Below are 14,279 nucleotides of genomic sequence, written 5' to 3'. Positions count from 1 at the left end.
TGGATTGATTAATGTTACAAATATTATGTTTAAGTGTTTTACTTTGTGTGGTTACCCGACCATATTTTACACCGATATTCGAAGTGAGATATGTTCTCGCTCCAATATTTTTATTATTGATTGTTTTTATATGTGTTTGGAGGATACTTTCTTTTGGAAGAGTTTAATTGATGCGAGGGATAACTCTAATACCCGTGACATCAGGATTTTTGGAATAAAATTTCATGTTTTCCGTTTTAAGAATTTTAGTTCATTTTCTTGAAACTCTTTATAATTTTATGATAGTTTTAGTATTCTATTGGATTTTGAACTTGAGATGTGAGACCATTTAGCTTCATTTGGAATTATTTAATTCCATATTATTTTCAAATATTTTAGTTTCAAGGTATTATCCATGAGGGGTTGAGTGTGTCACAACCTGCATACACTATAAAAAATTATGTAATTAGTGGGGTTTTTTTTCTGGCGGTTTCAAAAAACCGCAAAAAAAATATTATATTTCTGGCGGTTACTTTAACTGCCACAAAAGAAATATATTTTCAGCGGTTTTAAACCGCCACAATATTTAAATACTGTTCAACCTTTCTATATCACACGTAGCAACCATTTTTTTATATTATTTTTAAAAAAATAAAAATAAAAAATCAAAAACTTAGATAGTTTAATCTGAGGATTTCCCATTTTCCATTTTTAATCAAAAACACTACTCTATTACTCTTTTTCTCTCCACTTTTTAGGGTTCACTCATTCATTCTCTGTTTTTTTGCAAGTCAAAGAATTTGCTCATGATACGAGTCGAAGAAATGCCAAGCTCTCATTCTCTTTTGTCTTCCCCGACAAATTTCAAAGTCCTAAGAGGTAATGTAATTCTTCTCTCTACTCAGCGTTCAATTATAGTTTCCTCGTGATTATGGAAAATTGCAGAGAAATGTGACTTCTCCGGCTACAATTGTGGTGGCGAAGGCATAACTTCAAAAAAAGTTGGAAGGGAAAACCAACCACGATTTGGAAGGGAACGGAGGCGGTGCAGTACAATTCGGCGATGGCGGTGATGGAGATTACCGCGGTGGCGGAGAAAGACGCCGAGTTGAGGAAATCAGCGTTCAAGCCAAACTCACCCGCTTGCAAGGCCGTTGTGGATCAAGTGGTGAAGATAATCGAGAAAGCGGATTCGAAGCTTCTGGACCAACTTAGAAGGTGATGTATCTTCTCTAACCAAGAAAATGACTATGAAATGTTCTCAGTTTTTAGCAGATCCTTATCATTATTATCACAGATATCAAGAGTTCTATGAAGAAGGTGAGAGAGAGATTCTTTTGACTGAAGTGTCTTCTTTGAGGGAACAGGTACTTGTGTTTCTGGATTTTAATACAAATAATTTCCCTTCTAGAATCCTTGCATTTAAGATTCTATGATTGAAAACCTTAGTTCTGCAGTTGATTCAGTACCATGGAAGAAACTCCATACAGGGTAATTCAAATCATGATATTGAACCTCAGGTCAGTCTTTAATTACTTGAAGCAGAAAACTCAGTGCTGCAAGAAAGAAAATAACTCTGTTGATCTCGAGGTTTTATTCCTTCCTTCATAATAATTTAACCTTTTTGGTTGTTAAATTAGAAATGTAACCACTTCTGTTCATGGATTGCAGCTAAGAAACACCCTTGATGAGTTACAGGAATGCATGCGTAATTTAAATTATTGCCTAGAGGAGAATGCAAAACTCAGTAGGTATGATTTTGGTACTCTTGTTGAAGTTCTTTTGGTTGAATGGAAGCAGATTGGAAATCCAAAATTTGGCTGTAAAAATCCTAATGTTTTTTTCATTGCATATTTATACAGGGAAATAAACTCTCTTCACTCAACACTAAGCAGCACAAATGCTACAAAGGTAGTTTTGTTATTCTGATTTCACATCTTTTCATTTTTTTTCTTTACTACATTGTACAAATCTATAGGAGGAGGAGGATGTGAATGGTATTTGTGTGGAAAGCTTATGATGAACTCAATCATGTGGATTCTTTTGGACCTTTCATATTCCATACACATTATGGCTTTCTGCTACAATTTTTTATTTTATTTTTATCACTTCATATGTAGGATAGTTCTATGACATGTGAAATAATGTTTTTTTTTTATCATTATTGTTTTCAGGTTTCTACAGAAGGATCATTTTGTGAAGCTCAGGCAGTTCTGCAGATCGGGCTGAAGCATGAAACTCAAATGTTAAAACACAGAAGATATTTTAAATTTGCAGCTGGAATTAGATATAATAAAGGTCATTCTGAAGGAAGAGAGGACTTTCCGTGGCCTATTAGAGGACCAAACAACATGCTTAAATCAGGAATTTCTGATGGCAAAAGACAAGCTTAAGCAAACAAGCAAGCAATTAGAAGATACAAATGATGATCTGAAAGAGGCAAAGTCTGTTATTGAAGCTTTAGAATCACAACATATATTATCTATTTTGGGGGTGATTTGTTTTGCAGGCTCAAGTTCATAGACATGCTCATAACTTTAGGGAAGTGCAACAGTGTACTCTTCTGTCTATCAAAATAGGAGGGTGCAGGTGAAGATGTGGTCGCTTACGTCTGGTGGGCAACCAATGACTGTTGCGATGCACGATGCTCCTGTGAAAGATATTGCTTGGATACCGGAGATGAATCTTTTAGCCACGGGAAGCTGGGACAAGACCTTGAAGTATGAATTTTGATTCTTTTATTTATTTATTTATGTTTACAGTGTTAAAGGGATTTAGTGATGTTGTGTTACTGGCAAAAGTGTGAGTTCAGAGTATGATTGCGTTTGGTGTTGTGTCTTTTTCAGTTTTAAGGCCTGATAGAACATGTGGTTCTGATGTTGATGTGTAAAGGGATTTATTGAGGGAAGAGGATCGGAAACTAAAAGGGATGACAATATCGAATATTTATTCTAGAAAAATGGCATGTTTGGGAATGGATTCATTTTGAGAAGAAAAAAAATTGGACGCTCTCTGAAAGTTGGTGAAAAAACTGATTGTTTTTCCAAAATAAGTTGAACTAAAAACGTAATTGGGGCCCTGAATTGAGTTAACTGAGGTGGCATGTAGTTCATATTTTGGACCAATGATTCATGTTAGCAGGGAGGGTGAGGTGTGTCACATTGTTGTGTTGCAGTGATTTGTGTGGTGTAACTAGGTAGAAGATGATGCGGTGCAGCGAATAGGGTTTTGTGAGTCAATTGTGTTTATGTGGTTAGGGTATGTGGCAATGGGCCTCGCTGATTTTTGTTAAATCTTCATATTTTTAGGAGAGGATAGTTTTGAACATTGTTTTGTAAGGTTAAGTGTATAAATGGGCAAAAGAATATTTTCCCCTGAGGACTGTAGGCTTTGTTGGTCTTTTCTTTGTTACTATTAAAGTGAAGTGTTTTTTTATTAATTAAATTTCTACAAAAATTATGATTTGATTCTGGGTTACTATGGGGCCATGAGGGTCCAATTCAGATGAACATTATTTTAGACGGTAGACAACACTTCTTAAAATGTAAAAGCACACACCACTATGTTATGTGTATAAAGTACACAAACAAAATTAAATTATTAGTAATTAATTTATTAATAATTACTAATAATAAATTAAATTAAGATTAATTTTATATGTTTTATATGTAGCGGTAATTAAGATTTAGCGGTAAGATGCCACATTAATTAATTTACTATCAAACTTATTAGTAATGTAGGGGTAACTGTTTTATATGTTTTTGCACTAAATTAAATTATATTAATACTTAATTGAAGTTTAATATTTTATAGGATGAAGGGAGTGGACATGACATGCCAACACCACAAGGAGGATCTTCATTAGATAGTAATGTTCATGGAGTTTGACATATTATTATTATTTTTTTGTTAGACATGATGAACTCATGAATTTGAACCTGTTTTTATATTTGAAGCAAGATTAATTTTGGGACAATTTACATATTTTGCTTTTGAGCATTAATCATGAATTTGATTTTTAGTTACTTAATATGTTGGATATGTTTTAGAATTGATGGATGTTAATGTCTTAATAATAAAAATGTCATGCTAGACCTATGTTAGATGTTGTCTTGATTTTTTTTATAATGTTAAAAGTTGTTAATTTAATGTATCATTACGTAATTATATTTGAACAAGAAACATACAAAGCACATAAATATTATTATAATTATAGGTAGAATTTACTAAAATAAGTGATCCTAGAATTTGACAAGTAAAATTTTTATTTATAAGTTACTTGAATTAAATAAAAATATAATTGAATTAAATAAAAATATAATAGTGATTATTAATTTTTAATGATTAATATGGTTAGTGATAATTTTTAATAATAATTTGATAAATGCTTAAAATATATAGAATATTATTTGTCAATTTATAGCAAAAATGTGTTTTTAAAAATAAAAAATTACCGCAATGACAGTTTAAAATTGTTAGAAAATATGAGACAATAGAAAATATATTTTTGGGCAACTAAAACTGCCAGAAAATGAAAAACAAGTAAAATAATGATAATTTTGCGGCGGTTTCAAAATCGTCAGAAACTTTGTATTGGCAGAATTAAAAAAACCTTTTGTGGCGGTTCTAAACCGCCATAAAATGACAAACAAGTCAAACAGAACTGAAATTTTGTGGCGGTTTGAAACCGCCACAAAGAGATTGAATTTTCTGGCACTCAAAACCAGCGTTTACAAAATATCCGCCGCAAACGGTTTTTGGCGACCGTAGATCCGGCGGTTATTTATGACGCTGGTAATGCGATTTGTGGCGGTTTTTAACCGCCAGAAACTGCCAAAATAACCGCCACAAATCACACATTTTTTTGTAGTGATAGACCCGCATTATTCTAAGAATAAAGCATGGAATGCATAGACTCAAACAATACCCATATATTGTTGCATGAATATGCAAGTACTGTTCGCATGAGAATCCTAGATTAGATGTGTTATGTTTTTTTGTTGCGTGGTGTGTGTGTTGTGTGTTGCTAGTGTGACAATCTATTGGGTTGTTACCGATATTTGTTGTTATTATTATTTCAAATATAACATTATTAGTTATTATTTTATTTATTTTTTATGGTTTTATTCAACAAAGTAATTTTTTTATACATTTTTATTGGTAAAATATAAACTATCTATTTAATTTCTTTTATATATATATATATATATATATATATATATATTAGTTTAAGCTATAATTATTTATTTTATGTTGATTGCCATATAATTTTTTGTTACATAAATTGTGGAAAACTAATTATTTTATATGCCATATAATTTTCACAATTATATGTTAATTGCTTTCAAATATATTTTATCCATTCTGTGTTATCCTTTAAATTGATTCATATGAGAAAATTTAATTCTAGTTATAAATATTAGTTTTATTTATCATGTGTTAAAATTATGCCCCTTTAGCAAAATTTTATTTTTTCGTTCATGCTTCATATCATCATGGAAATTTGCTTTAGAAGATTAGTTAGGAATCATCCACAAATTTAATGTAATATAATGGTTGATCCATGACAGTTTTCATGTAACTATACTTTCATTTGGTGGCACAAAACGCTAAATGTTCACATAAAATTGAATAAGGGTACATTTGTCGTATTCATCATTTTTGTATATTTGATGCAAGAACCTTGTATGTTCATTGTATAACTCACTATCTTATTTAAGCCCTTATTCTTAAAACTTCAAAACACATTTATTTAAGACATTTATTTATTTTTAATCATAAGAGTATTTTAATTAACAAGTACAAATACCATCATCACATTTAGGTGGTGATCCATGACAAGATGGAATGTAATAAAGACAATCATCGCTTGAACGACATTGAGAATCTACCACTCCAGCCTTTGATAATGGTATACTCGAAAAAGCATGACCTACAAAGTTAAGTGTAAAATTTTAAAATAAGAAATATTAATGAAAAAAAATGACATAGAAAGTGTAAGTGGTAAATAAATAAATAAAAAAGACCATAACAACTTTTTAAGGCAAAAGTTTAAACAAAAATACTAGGTTTAGTAAAGTTTGAGTTATTTCCTAATTAAGAAGCAATCTTAAGATATAAGAATTAAATGAAAATATAACACATTTTAAGAAAATTTGGTGTTGTTTTCGCAATAATATTGATGTCTAGAAAAAGATATTTAAAATTTGATGTATTTGAAAAGAAATTAGTGTTTCTTTGAATAATGTTATTATTATAAATATTTATGACAATGGGTATGCATGAAATAAATTATATTACTTTTGTGAATATTTATAAATGACTTTATCTAATAATCATTAGGTCTCTAATTAAATATGATTTCAATGTGATAATATTGTATTCTAAAAATATGAACACATTTTCTTTTGTAGACAATTTTTTCTTCATTTTTTTTATATACCCGGTTCTTTGGTTTTTTGTTTACAACCGCAATAATTGTCCAAACATGTAACTGATGATGCATCACACTTTATATTGTGAAGGCTATGAAAGCAATCATCCACAGTAACACATGAAGTTACTTTCTCATTTGTGTTTGTTATTGGTATCCTTGAAAACGAAAGTCCTGAAAAAAAAAAGATATAGTTTTAATATAAGTACATTTGAGTAAAACATAACTTATTACAGGAAAGAGATGGAAAGAAAATTAATACCATGATAAGCTTCTGTGACAAAAATCACAAACAAAAGGACTAATTTGAATGAAACCTTTGGCATATCTCCTATGTATAATTTTTAAGATATAATTGTTAAATCTAAAACAAACAAGAATCTCTATGTTTGCTCAGAGAAATTAGTGTTTCTTAAATTCATATTGACACATCGAATATTTATAGTAACAGGTGGACTTTGTATTATGGCATGAAATATGATATGTATTCATTGTTATTTAATATCTTATGGACTTTTACCTTAAAATTTTTAAACTTAATTAAATACGATATAGATTTATTGCATTAATTTGATTCTAAAAATTAATATTAGTTTTTAAATGCTTATTGACTTTTACGTTTTGAATTTAGAAATCATGCTAATTAGGAAATTGAATTAATTGTGAAAATACATGTTAAAGTTTATTATAAAAAGATACACTATTTTGCCTTCAGAAAAAAAAAATTTCTTTTGTAATTTTACTTTTATGTGTAAAAGTTAATTTTAGTACCTCTAATATTTTTAATCTATGTTTCCATCTTCCATTCATTTTATTAATTTAGTCCCTCTTAAAGTAACACATGTTTCAATTTTTCATTGTTGATTAAATTATTTGAGATAGGCCTATCACTCTAAAAGTATAAACAAGGGTCGATCTTGACATGTTTAATTTTTAAATAGACTAATTTTATACAATAAAAGAAATACAAAATATGGATATCAATTAAAAAACACTAAAAATTGCATCTTGTAGATGATTTTCATGATTTAGGTAGCGAATGCGTATATGAATCTTAAAAAAGTAACTTTGTTAGAAAGGTGGAAGATTTTGTTCTCTAAAAGAAACAGAGGATATCTTCATCATTTAATTCCATGGATACACATTTAATAGTAGTAGGACTTGCTCACTTTCAAGCTTTGCACTTAATGCTTGTCACTAGTTTTCACAAAGTTCATTCTCAAGTGTTTGTACTTATTATCTCTAACTTTCTTGACTTAAGTAGTCATTACCTTTATGTTTATTCTAAAACATAAATACATGTAGCATTTGTTACTATTTTACAAATCTTATCAATATATAAAGATTTAGTGGATGTGACATCTTTGGCATCCTAATTTGGTTTTAACACACAAGTTGGGTAATGATCCTGTACATCACTATACTTGATAAAGTTGAATGACAATGCATGGGAGAATTTCAATGTCATCTTCCCAAGATTAACATGCAATTAATGCTTAAATATTCATATAACAAATACATATACAAGTTACATAAAACAAAGAAAAAAAAATTCTTTCCAACTAAAAACATAAATGCCCTTATGGGTTTACAATCACTAGTGCAAAAAAGGGTATTTACGTCACCCAATTTACGTCGGAAACAGTAAACACCGACGTTGTAAAAACGCGGTGGCAGTTTCGTAATTAAGAGGAGACTAATTTACGTCGGACCCCTCCTAGTCCGACGTAAATGTGGGAATTAACGTCGCAGTCTCATACTGCGACGTAAATTTACGTCGGACCACCTCTAGTCCGACGTAAATTTACGTCGGAACAACGAAACCCGACGTAAATTTACGCCGGAACATCGAAGCCCGACGTAAAAAATGGCCCTATATTCCCCACCTTCGTATTTTCCATTCCCGCGCTCACAATTTACAAACAACCTCTCTCATTTTCTCTGAATTTCTGAGTCTCCCACTGCGTTTAGTGCTACATTCAACGTATCCAAGTCTCTAAGTGTCTGCACGTTGGTCGTTTGAGGTTAGTTTGTTGTCCCCGTAATTGTTTTGTTTTTTTTTTTGCTATTTGTTCCGCTGGAACGACCCATTCTCCTTGCAGAACGGGCCGTTCTCCTTGCAGAATGGGTTGTTCTGCCAAGAGAACGACTCGTTCTGCTGGAAATTTGTTGTTGTAATTTTTTGATCTGGAACGGTCCGTTCTAGTTTCAGTACGGGCCGTTCCAGATGCATTAAAGAAGAGTTTTAGGCATTGACCTTTAGTTTACCATCGATTTTTTAGGGTTATAGTTTAGGTTAGAAAATTTATGAATAACTGAGTCAATAGTTTACATTCCAAGCTAATAGGTTTCTGTTTATGTATTATTTATTTTTTTATTAGTTATTTTGTTGCTATATTATTATTATCTTTTTTACTTTATTTGTCTATTCAGTTAATTCATTGTTTTAATAATGACAGTTTAATTTTTTCAGGATTATGGAGGATTCTGGGTCTGGCAGTGGAAGGAGGGAAGGTAGATCTGTCACCCGATTGTCTGGGTTGACAGCTGGGCGCATTGCCAAGGAGAGGACACCGGTTGAGGTGGATCCTCGTTCTGGAAAGGCATCAGGCCCAAATGCTGCCAAGTTTAAGAGCTATTTGGGAGTCTTAGCTCGACGACATGTTTCTATTATCATTCCATCATGGGATGACGTTCAGGAGGTTGACAAGAACCTCATGTGGCAGGATATTCAGGTATATACTTTCACATCCTTTCAATATTATATAACTAAAATACATTATTTATTATTTTTTGTTATTTTCATAGCAAAATTTTGACATTCCCAACACTGAGGGCATGAGGAGGAAGATGTTATCTGCCCTTGCCACCAGGTGGAGAGACTTCAAGACTTTTTTGACACGGGAGTATGTATTTGGAGAGCGCCAAAATGAGACTCCCTGTCTAAAGTACCAGATCACTGATGAGGAGTGGATGCAATTTTGTGCCACTCGATTGGACCCTTCGTGGCAGGTTAGTTATTGATAACTTTTACATTGACACAAATACTTAAGGTACATTTTAATTTATCTCATTTTCTTTTTTGTATTATTGCAGGCTAAAAGAATAGCTGCCCAAGAACGACAGGCCAAGAATGATGCACCCCATCTATTGTCAAGAGGGGGATATGAAAGAAAAAAAAAAGCAAATGAAGAAGGCTAAGGCACAGGCAGCAGGGGTTAAGGATGCTGACCGTGTAGAGTCACCTCCCCGCCATGAGATGTGGATAGCAGCCCGGACAAAACCAGATGGGCAAATGACTTCTGAGTCTGCAAGAGTCGTTGCTAGTAAAATAGTAAGTAAAAATATACAAACTAAGACTCTTCATTTCAACTCATTTAATTCATAAGAATTTTTAATCTTTCTTATTGTTGCAGGAGGGTTTAGTTGAGCAGAGCACCCAGGGCTCATTTGTTTCTGATGGTCGTTATGATATCCTCACAACGGCCATAGGAAAGCCAGAGTACGGAGGTCGTGTGCGTGGTGTTGGTGGTTCTTGGAGCCACCGAGATTTCTTTGGTGGCCGATCATCGAGGAGCACTGTCAACTCTTGCAGTCAAGAGGTTATACAGGAATTGGAGCAGAGATTGAAGATAGAGTTTGAAGAGAAACTGAAGAATATTGGAAAACAGTTTGAACAGAAGTTTGAACTTTTGGCTCGTTCTCAGCAACAGACTGCAGTTGCTCATGATGGTGTTCGAGTCAGCACTAAAGGGAGTTGTGCTGCTCCAGATCCCTCACCGGATCAGACTCACACTGATGTACCAAACCAGTGTGAGTTATATGTTGAGGATGACCCCCCACGGTTAGTGGCTATTGGCCGAGTATTTGAGGGTGGCTCAACCATCCATGGTGTCCCTCTACAGCCAGATTGGACACGGGTTGTGGTTGACCAAGTTCAAGATGCTGCTGCTCCAGTGCCTTTGCCCAATACAGAGGTTCAACTAGTGGGGCAGGCAACCGGCACATTCTTAGCTTGGCCAAAACGTTTGGTCATGCCGCTTTTAGCACGGGCAAAGGTAATTATATTATTGTTCTTTTAGATTTTTATAATTCTATTATTGTTTAACTAATTTTGATTATTTCTTTAAGATTTTATCAATCGTGGTAAGGAGGTCATGAGAGAACCTCATGTTCATGATGCCAATATCGCAGAAGCTGAGGATGATCCCATATCTATGCTTCTAATCAAATTACCACGAATAAAGAAGCATCTAATTCAATTGCAGTGGGACATTAGAGTTTTTGGAGTTGATAGCTCTGATGTTCCACTATACATATCTCTGCCTGATGCATTAGAGATTGTTGGGGGAAACTGCATGTTAAATATATCTGTCATACAGTTGTGGGCCATGTAAGTCATATTTTCTTTTATGAGTCTAAATTTACAATAATTACATTTAACTTATAATAATTATTTGTGTTAGGTACATGGATAAATTGAGTGTGGAGCAAGCACAAGAAGAAGTATATGGATTTATTGAGCCTCAATCCATCCAAAAATCAGGAAACACTCAGGTCCAGATCCAACAATATATGCAAACATGGATGAGTGACTCAAGAAGACATATATACATGGCTCCATACATTGACGGGTTAGTTTTTTAATTGGTTTTTTAATCATGGTAATTTTTTAACTGATTTGTTTGTCATACAATGTAGGTCCCATTGGCAGTTAATGGTAATCATTCCTAAGGAATATACCGTGGTGTGGTTTTGTTCACTTCATCGAAAACCAAGCCATGAAATTAAAAGCCAATTACATGGGTAACTAAATTTTTTTCATTATGTTTTAAAACTAATTATATATATTGGCTAACATTTTTTTTTATTTCAATTAATTAGAATCGTGTCTGGAGCTAATATATTAAGTGGAAGAGCCAGATCATCAAAGTCATTGCATTTCATATACCCTAAGGTTAGCAAATAAATTCATACAATCAATAATATTTAAATTTATTGACTTTGGAATTAATAGTTATTTGTTTCTCATTTTAGTGTAATAAGCAACAAGACTCGTTTGAATGTGGCTATTACATCATGTATTGGATGAAAGCCATAGTTTCTGCGGGTATTATTGATTCTTGGGCGCAGGTAATTCATATCAAAATTTATTTAACTATATTTACCTTTAGAATAATTAACATTGCATATTAATGACACTTAAATTACCCTTTCAGGTCTTTCAAGATCCATCTCCATTGCCCGAAGATGAGTTGCTCAAGATAAGAGAACAATGGGCAATTTTTTTTCTAAGTTTAGTTAGTTAGATATTATGTTTATAGTTTGATAGTTAGTTAGATATTATGTTTATAGTTTGATAGTTAGTTAGTTTAGTTAGTTAGATAGCATTGACAAACATGTTTTATAGCTTTTTTAGGATAATAGGATTTACATTGTCATAATTTATGTTTTTTAAGATTTATATATTATTTTCTTTTTGTCATTCAATTTTGAAATACAATTTGAATTTCTATTCTGGACTGCCTGGTTTAGAGTTGGTATTCTGGATTATATTTATATGCAGGTGTTGGGTATATCAATTTACAAAAGTTTTTTTAAAAAAAAACTCCCACAATTTACGTCGGACGTGGCCTTGTCCGACGTAAAATTGTGGCATGATTTTGCCCCTTTTTACGTCGGTCTGGAATAATCTCCGACGTAAATTTACGTCGTCTTTCAGAGGCGACGTAAATTTACGACTCCCGTATTAACGTCGGACCCTTTTCCGACGTAAAAGGGTCAAAATACACGACATAAAAGACCCTTTCTGTACTAGTGAATAATCCCATTATTTTACATATACAACGAAAATATGAATATTGAAAACATAAATCCTAAGTGTCAATCATGCCATGCTATACAAATTTGTATTACAATAGTTCCACAAAATTTCATCTTTAGCATGGCAATCAAATGGTGCTCTCCCTTTTTCTTAATCCTAACATGCTCCGATATCAAGTATGATCATTATAGTCCAACACATGGAAAAACAAGTGTATGCTCGTGAAAGAACAACTTCAAAAATCAATTGAACTTTAACAACTTTTGATCACAAAACAACTTCATAAATTTATCAACTTATAAAACAATCACAACTTTAACAACTTAGGTGTCATCACACGTTTTCAACTTTTGAGATCCCTGTAGCTTAATGAGCAATCTAAGAGGCTCGACCGTGTCAAGGAACAAAGTTTGACCTATTATCTTTAAGTGACTCATTTTGAAAAGAATACTTCTGGGAGCTATTTTTTTTTGCAAGGAGGACACCCCCAATACATATGGTATCTCCCTCAAATACCCTACCTATGACAAAGAGTTTTATGCTTTAGTGTGGGCTTAAGGAGAAAAGGTAAATACTTGAAGGGGTTTGAATAATGTGTATTAAAAACTCATACTTTTTTGTAGTGAAGTAGTAATTCTAGTCATATAGATTGCAAAAAGACATCAAATGAAATACTCAATATTATATGTTGATTTGTCTTAACCATCAAGTCTACGTATAGTTCTCAATCCAATGAGATTGAGTTCCATCATCTTTCAACAAAGCCACTTTTGGTTCAACCCTAAGTATTTTTTGACTTGTCTCTTCAAGAAACTACTCCCATAAGCATCACATTCTAGCTTAAAGCTCTAAAAAAAAGTATGGTAGAGTTAGAACTGGTGCATCGGTAAGTTTTTCCTTTAGGAGTTGAAAGGTCTTTTCATGTTTCTCACCCCATAGGAAAGGAACATCCTTATTCACCAATTCATTGAGCGGAGAAGCAAGTGTAGATAAATTAGGAACAAATATCCTATATAAACATGTCAAACTATAAAATCTCCTAGTATCTCCAACACTTAAAGGGGTGGGTTATTCTTGAATACTTTGATATTTTTCATGATCCACATAGACCCTTGTTGCACTAGCTACAAACCCTAAGAAAACTACACTATCAACATAAAAGGAGCATTAATCTACATTAGAAAAAGGATTGTTTTTCCTAAGAACTAGCAAATCATGCCTTAAGTATCCTAGATAACCAGGTAGGTTTCATTAATCTCGTGAATGTAGTTGGTGTATTAGTAAGCTGAAAAGGCATTACTAGCCACTCATAAAGTCCAAATTTGGTTTTAAAAGTAGTTTTTCACCCATCACCTTCTTTAATTCGAATTTAGTGATAATAATTTTTAGGATCAATCTTGGAAAATATGGTTGAACCATGTAACTTATCTAACATGTCATAAATCCCAAGAATTGGTTGCTTATACTTAATGGCTATGTTGTTTATGGCTCTACATTCACAACATGCCTTTAATTTCCCATCTTTCTTGGACACCAAAAGCACAAGAATTGCACAAGGACTCAGGCTCTTTTGAACCCAACCCATATCCAATAACTCTTGAATTTAAGACTTTATTTCTTTAGTCTCTTGGGGTTTTGTCTTATAAGTTGACCTATTTGGTAAAATGACTCCAAGTACAAGATCTGTTTGATGTTTTTTTCATCTAAAAGAAGGTAATCCCTTAGGACTCTATTTAGGAAATACATAATCAAATTATTTTTAAAGAGTTTTTACCCCACTTGGTAGAGTTTCATGTTCAAGTGATGTGACAATGCAAGCAAATGTCCATTTACACAAGAAAATATGGAGGTATTTTAAGAATAAGAGTTTGTTTAAGTTCACTTTTTGTAGCAAAAATGCTTTCCTTTTGAACAATCTCTAAGGAGATGACAATATCCTTATTGGCCTTCTCTTTTCCATTACTTTCTATTTCTCTTCTTTTCTTTTGTTTTTTCAATTCTGCTTGATCATCAACCACTTGTGTTGGTGAAAAAGGATGAAGT

General features: G+C 32.6%; 3 protein-coding genes across 7 annotated transcripts in view; 2 read left to right on the top strand and 1 right to left on the bottom strand.

The window, feature by feature from the left end:
* Window positions 1–683: 683 nt before the first annotated feature.
* Window positions 684–3,955, top strand: LOC109791558 (kinesin-like protein KIN-12D). Of its 2 annotated transcripts, XM_083060492.1 has the most exons (8): window positions 684–858; window positions 964–1,197; window positions 1,277–1,346; window positions 1,437–1,499; window positions 1,651–1,730; window positions 1,842–1,890; window positions 2,154–2,699; window positions 3,793–3,955. In XM_083060492.1, exons 2-7 carry the CDS (start codon window positions 1,043–1,045, stop codon window positions 2,370–2,372), a joined length of 636 nt encoding a protein of 211 aa, XP_082916618.1. In that variant the 5' UTR covers window positions 684–858; window positions 964–1,042; the 3' UTR covers window positions 2,373–2,699; window positions 3,793–3,955. The 2 variants fall into 2 exon arrangements, with proteins under 2 accessions (XP_082916618.1, XP_082916619.1); XM_083060493.1 differs by lacking the exon at window positions 3,793–3,955 and adding an exon at window positions 2,872–3,357 and having other exon boundaries at window positions 685–1,197.
* Window positions 3,956–5,726: 1,771 nt separating this feature from the next.
* On the bottom strand, window positions 5,727–6,831 carry LOC109810265 (uncharacterized). The gene is made up of 3 exons (XM_020373687.3): window positions 6,675–6,831; window positions 6,422–6,586; window positions 5,727–5,911 (listed from the first exon to the last, which is right to left on the bottom strand). Exons 1-3 carry the CDS (start codon window positions 6,736–6,738, stop codon window positions 5,772–5,774), a joined length of 369 nt encoding a protein of 122 aa, XP_020229276.1. The 5' UTR covers window positions 6,739–6,831; the 3' UTR covers window positions 5,727–5,771.
* A 1,863-nt stretch (window positions 6,832–8,694) lies between these two features.
* The window catches only part of LOC145949691 (uncharacterized), an 86,363-nt gene continuing 80,778 nt past the window's right edge, over window positions 8,695–14,279 (top strand). Inside the window, exons 1-8 of one of the 4 annotated variants that reach the window (XM_083060464.1) lie at window positions 8,705–9,147; window positions 9,221–9,424; window positions 9,509–9,746; window positions 9,829–11,046; window positions 11,114–11,218; window positions 11,297–11,369; window positions 11,450–11,545; window positions 11,632–12,069. In XM_083060464.1, coding sequence (XP_082916590.1) covers window positions 9,546–9,746; window positions 9,829–10,494 — 867 coding nt within the window. In that variant the 5' untranslated portion in view covers window positions 8,705–9,147; window positions 9,221–9,424; window positions 9,509–9,545 and the 3' untranslated portion in view covers window positions 10,495–11,046; window positions 11,114–11,218; window positions 11,297–11,369; window positions 11,450–11,545; window positions 11,632–12,069. Of the gene's footprint in view, window positions 9,148–9,220; window positions 9,747–9,828; window positions 11,047–11,113; window positions 11,219–11,296; window positions 11,370–11,449; window positions 11,546–11,631; window positions 12,070–14,279 lie in introns of those variants that run through there. The other 3 variants (XM_083060465.1, XM_083060466.1, XM_083060467.1) reach the window with 3 other exon arrangements.

Source organism: Cajanus cajan, chromosome 7, assembly GCF_000230855.2.
Source record: "Cajanus cajan strain Asha chromosome 7, NIPB_CcT2T_4, whole genome shotgun sequence".
Taxonomy (NCBI): domain Eukaryota; kingdom Viridiplantae; phylum Streptophyta; class Magnoliopsida; order Fabales; family Fabaceae; genus Cajanus; species Cajanus cajan.
The sequence above is the reverse complement of the archived record's forward strand: the minus strand, read 5'-3'. Positions and strand labels throughout refer to the sequence as shown.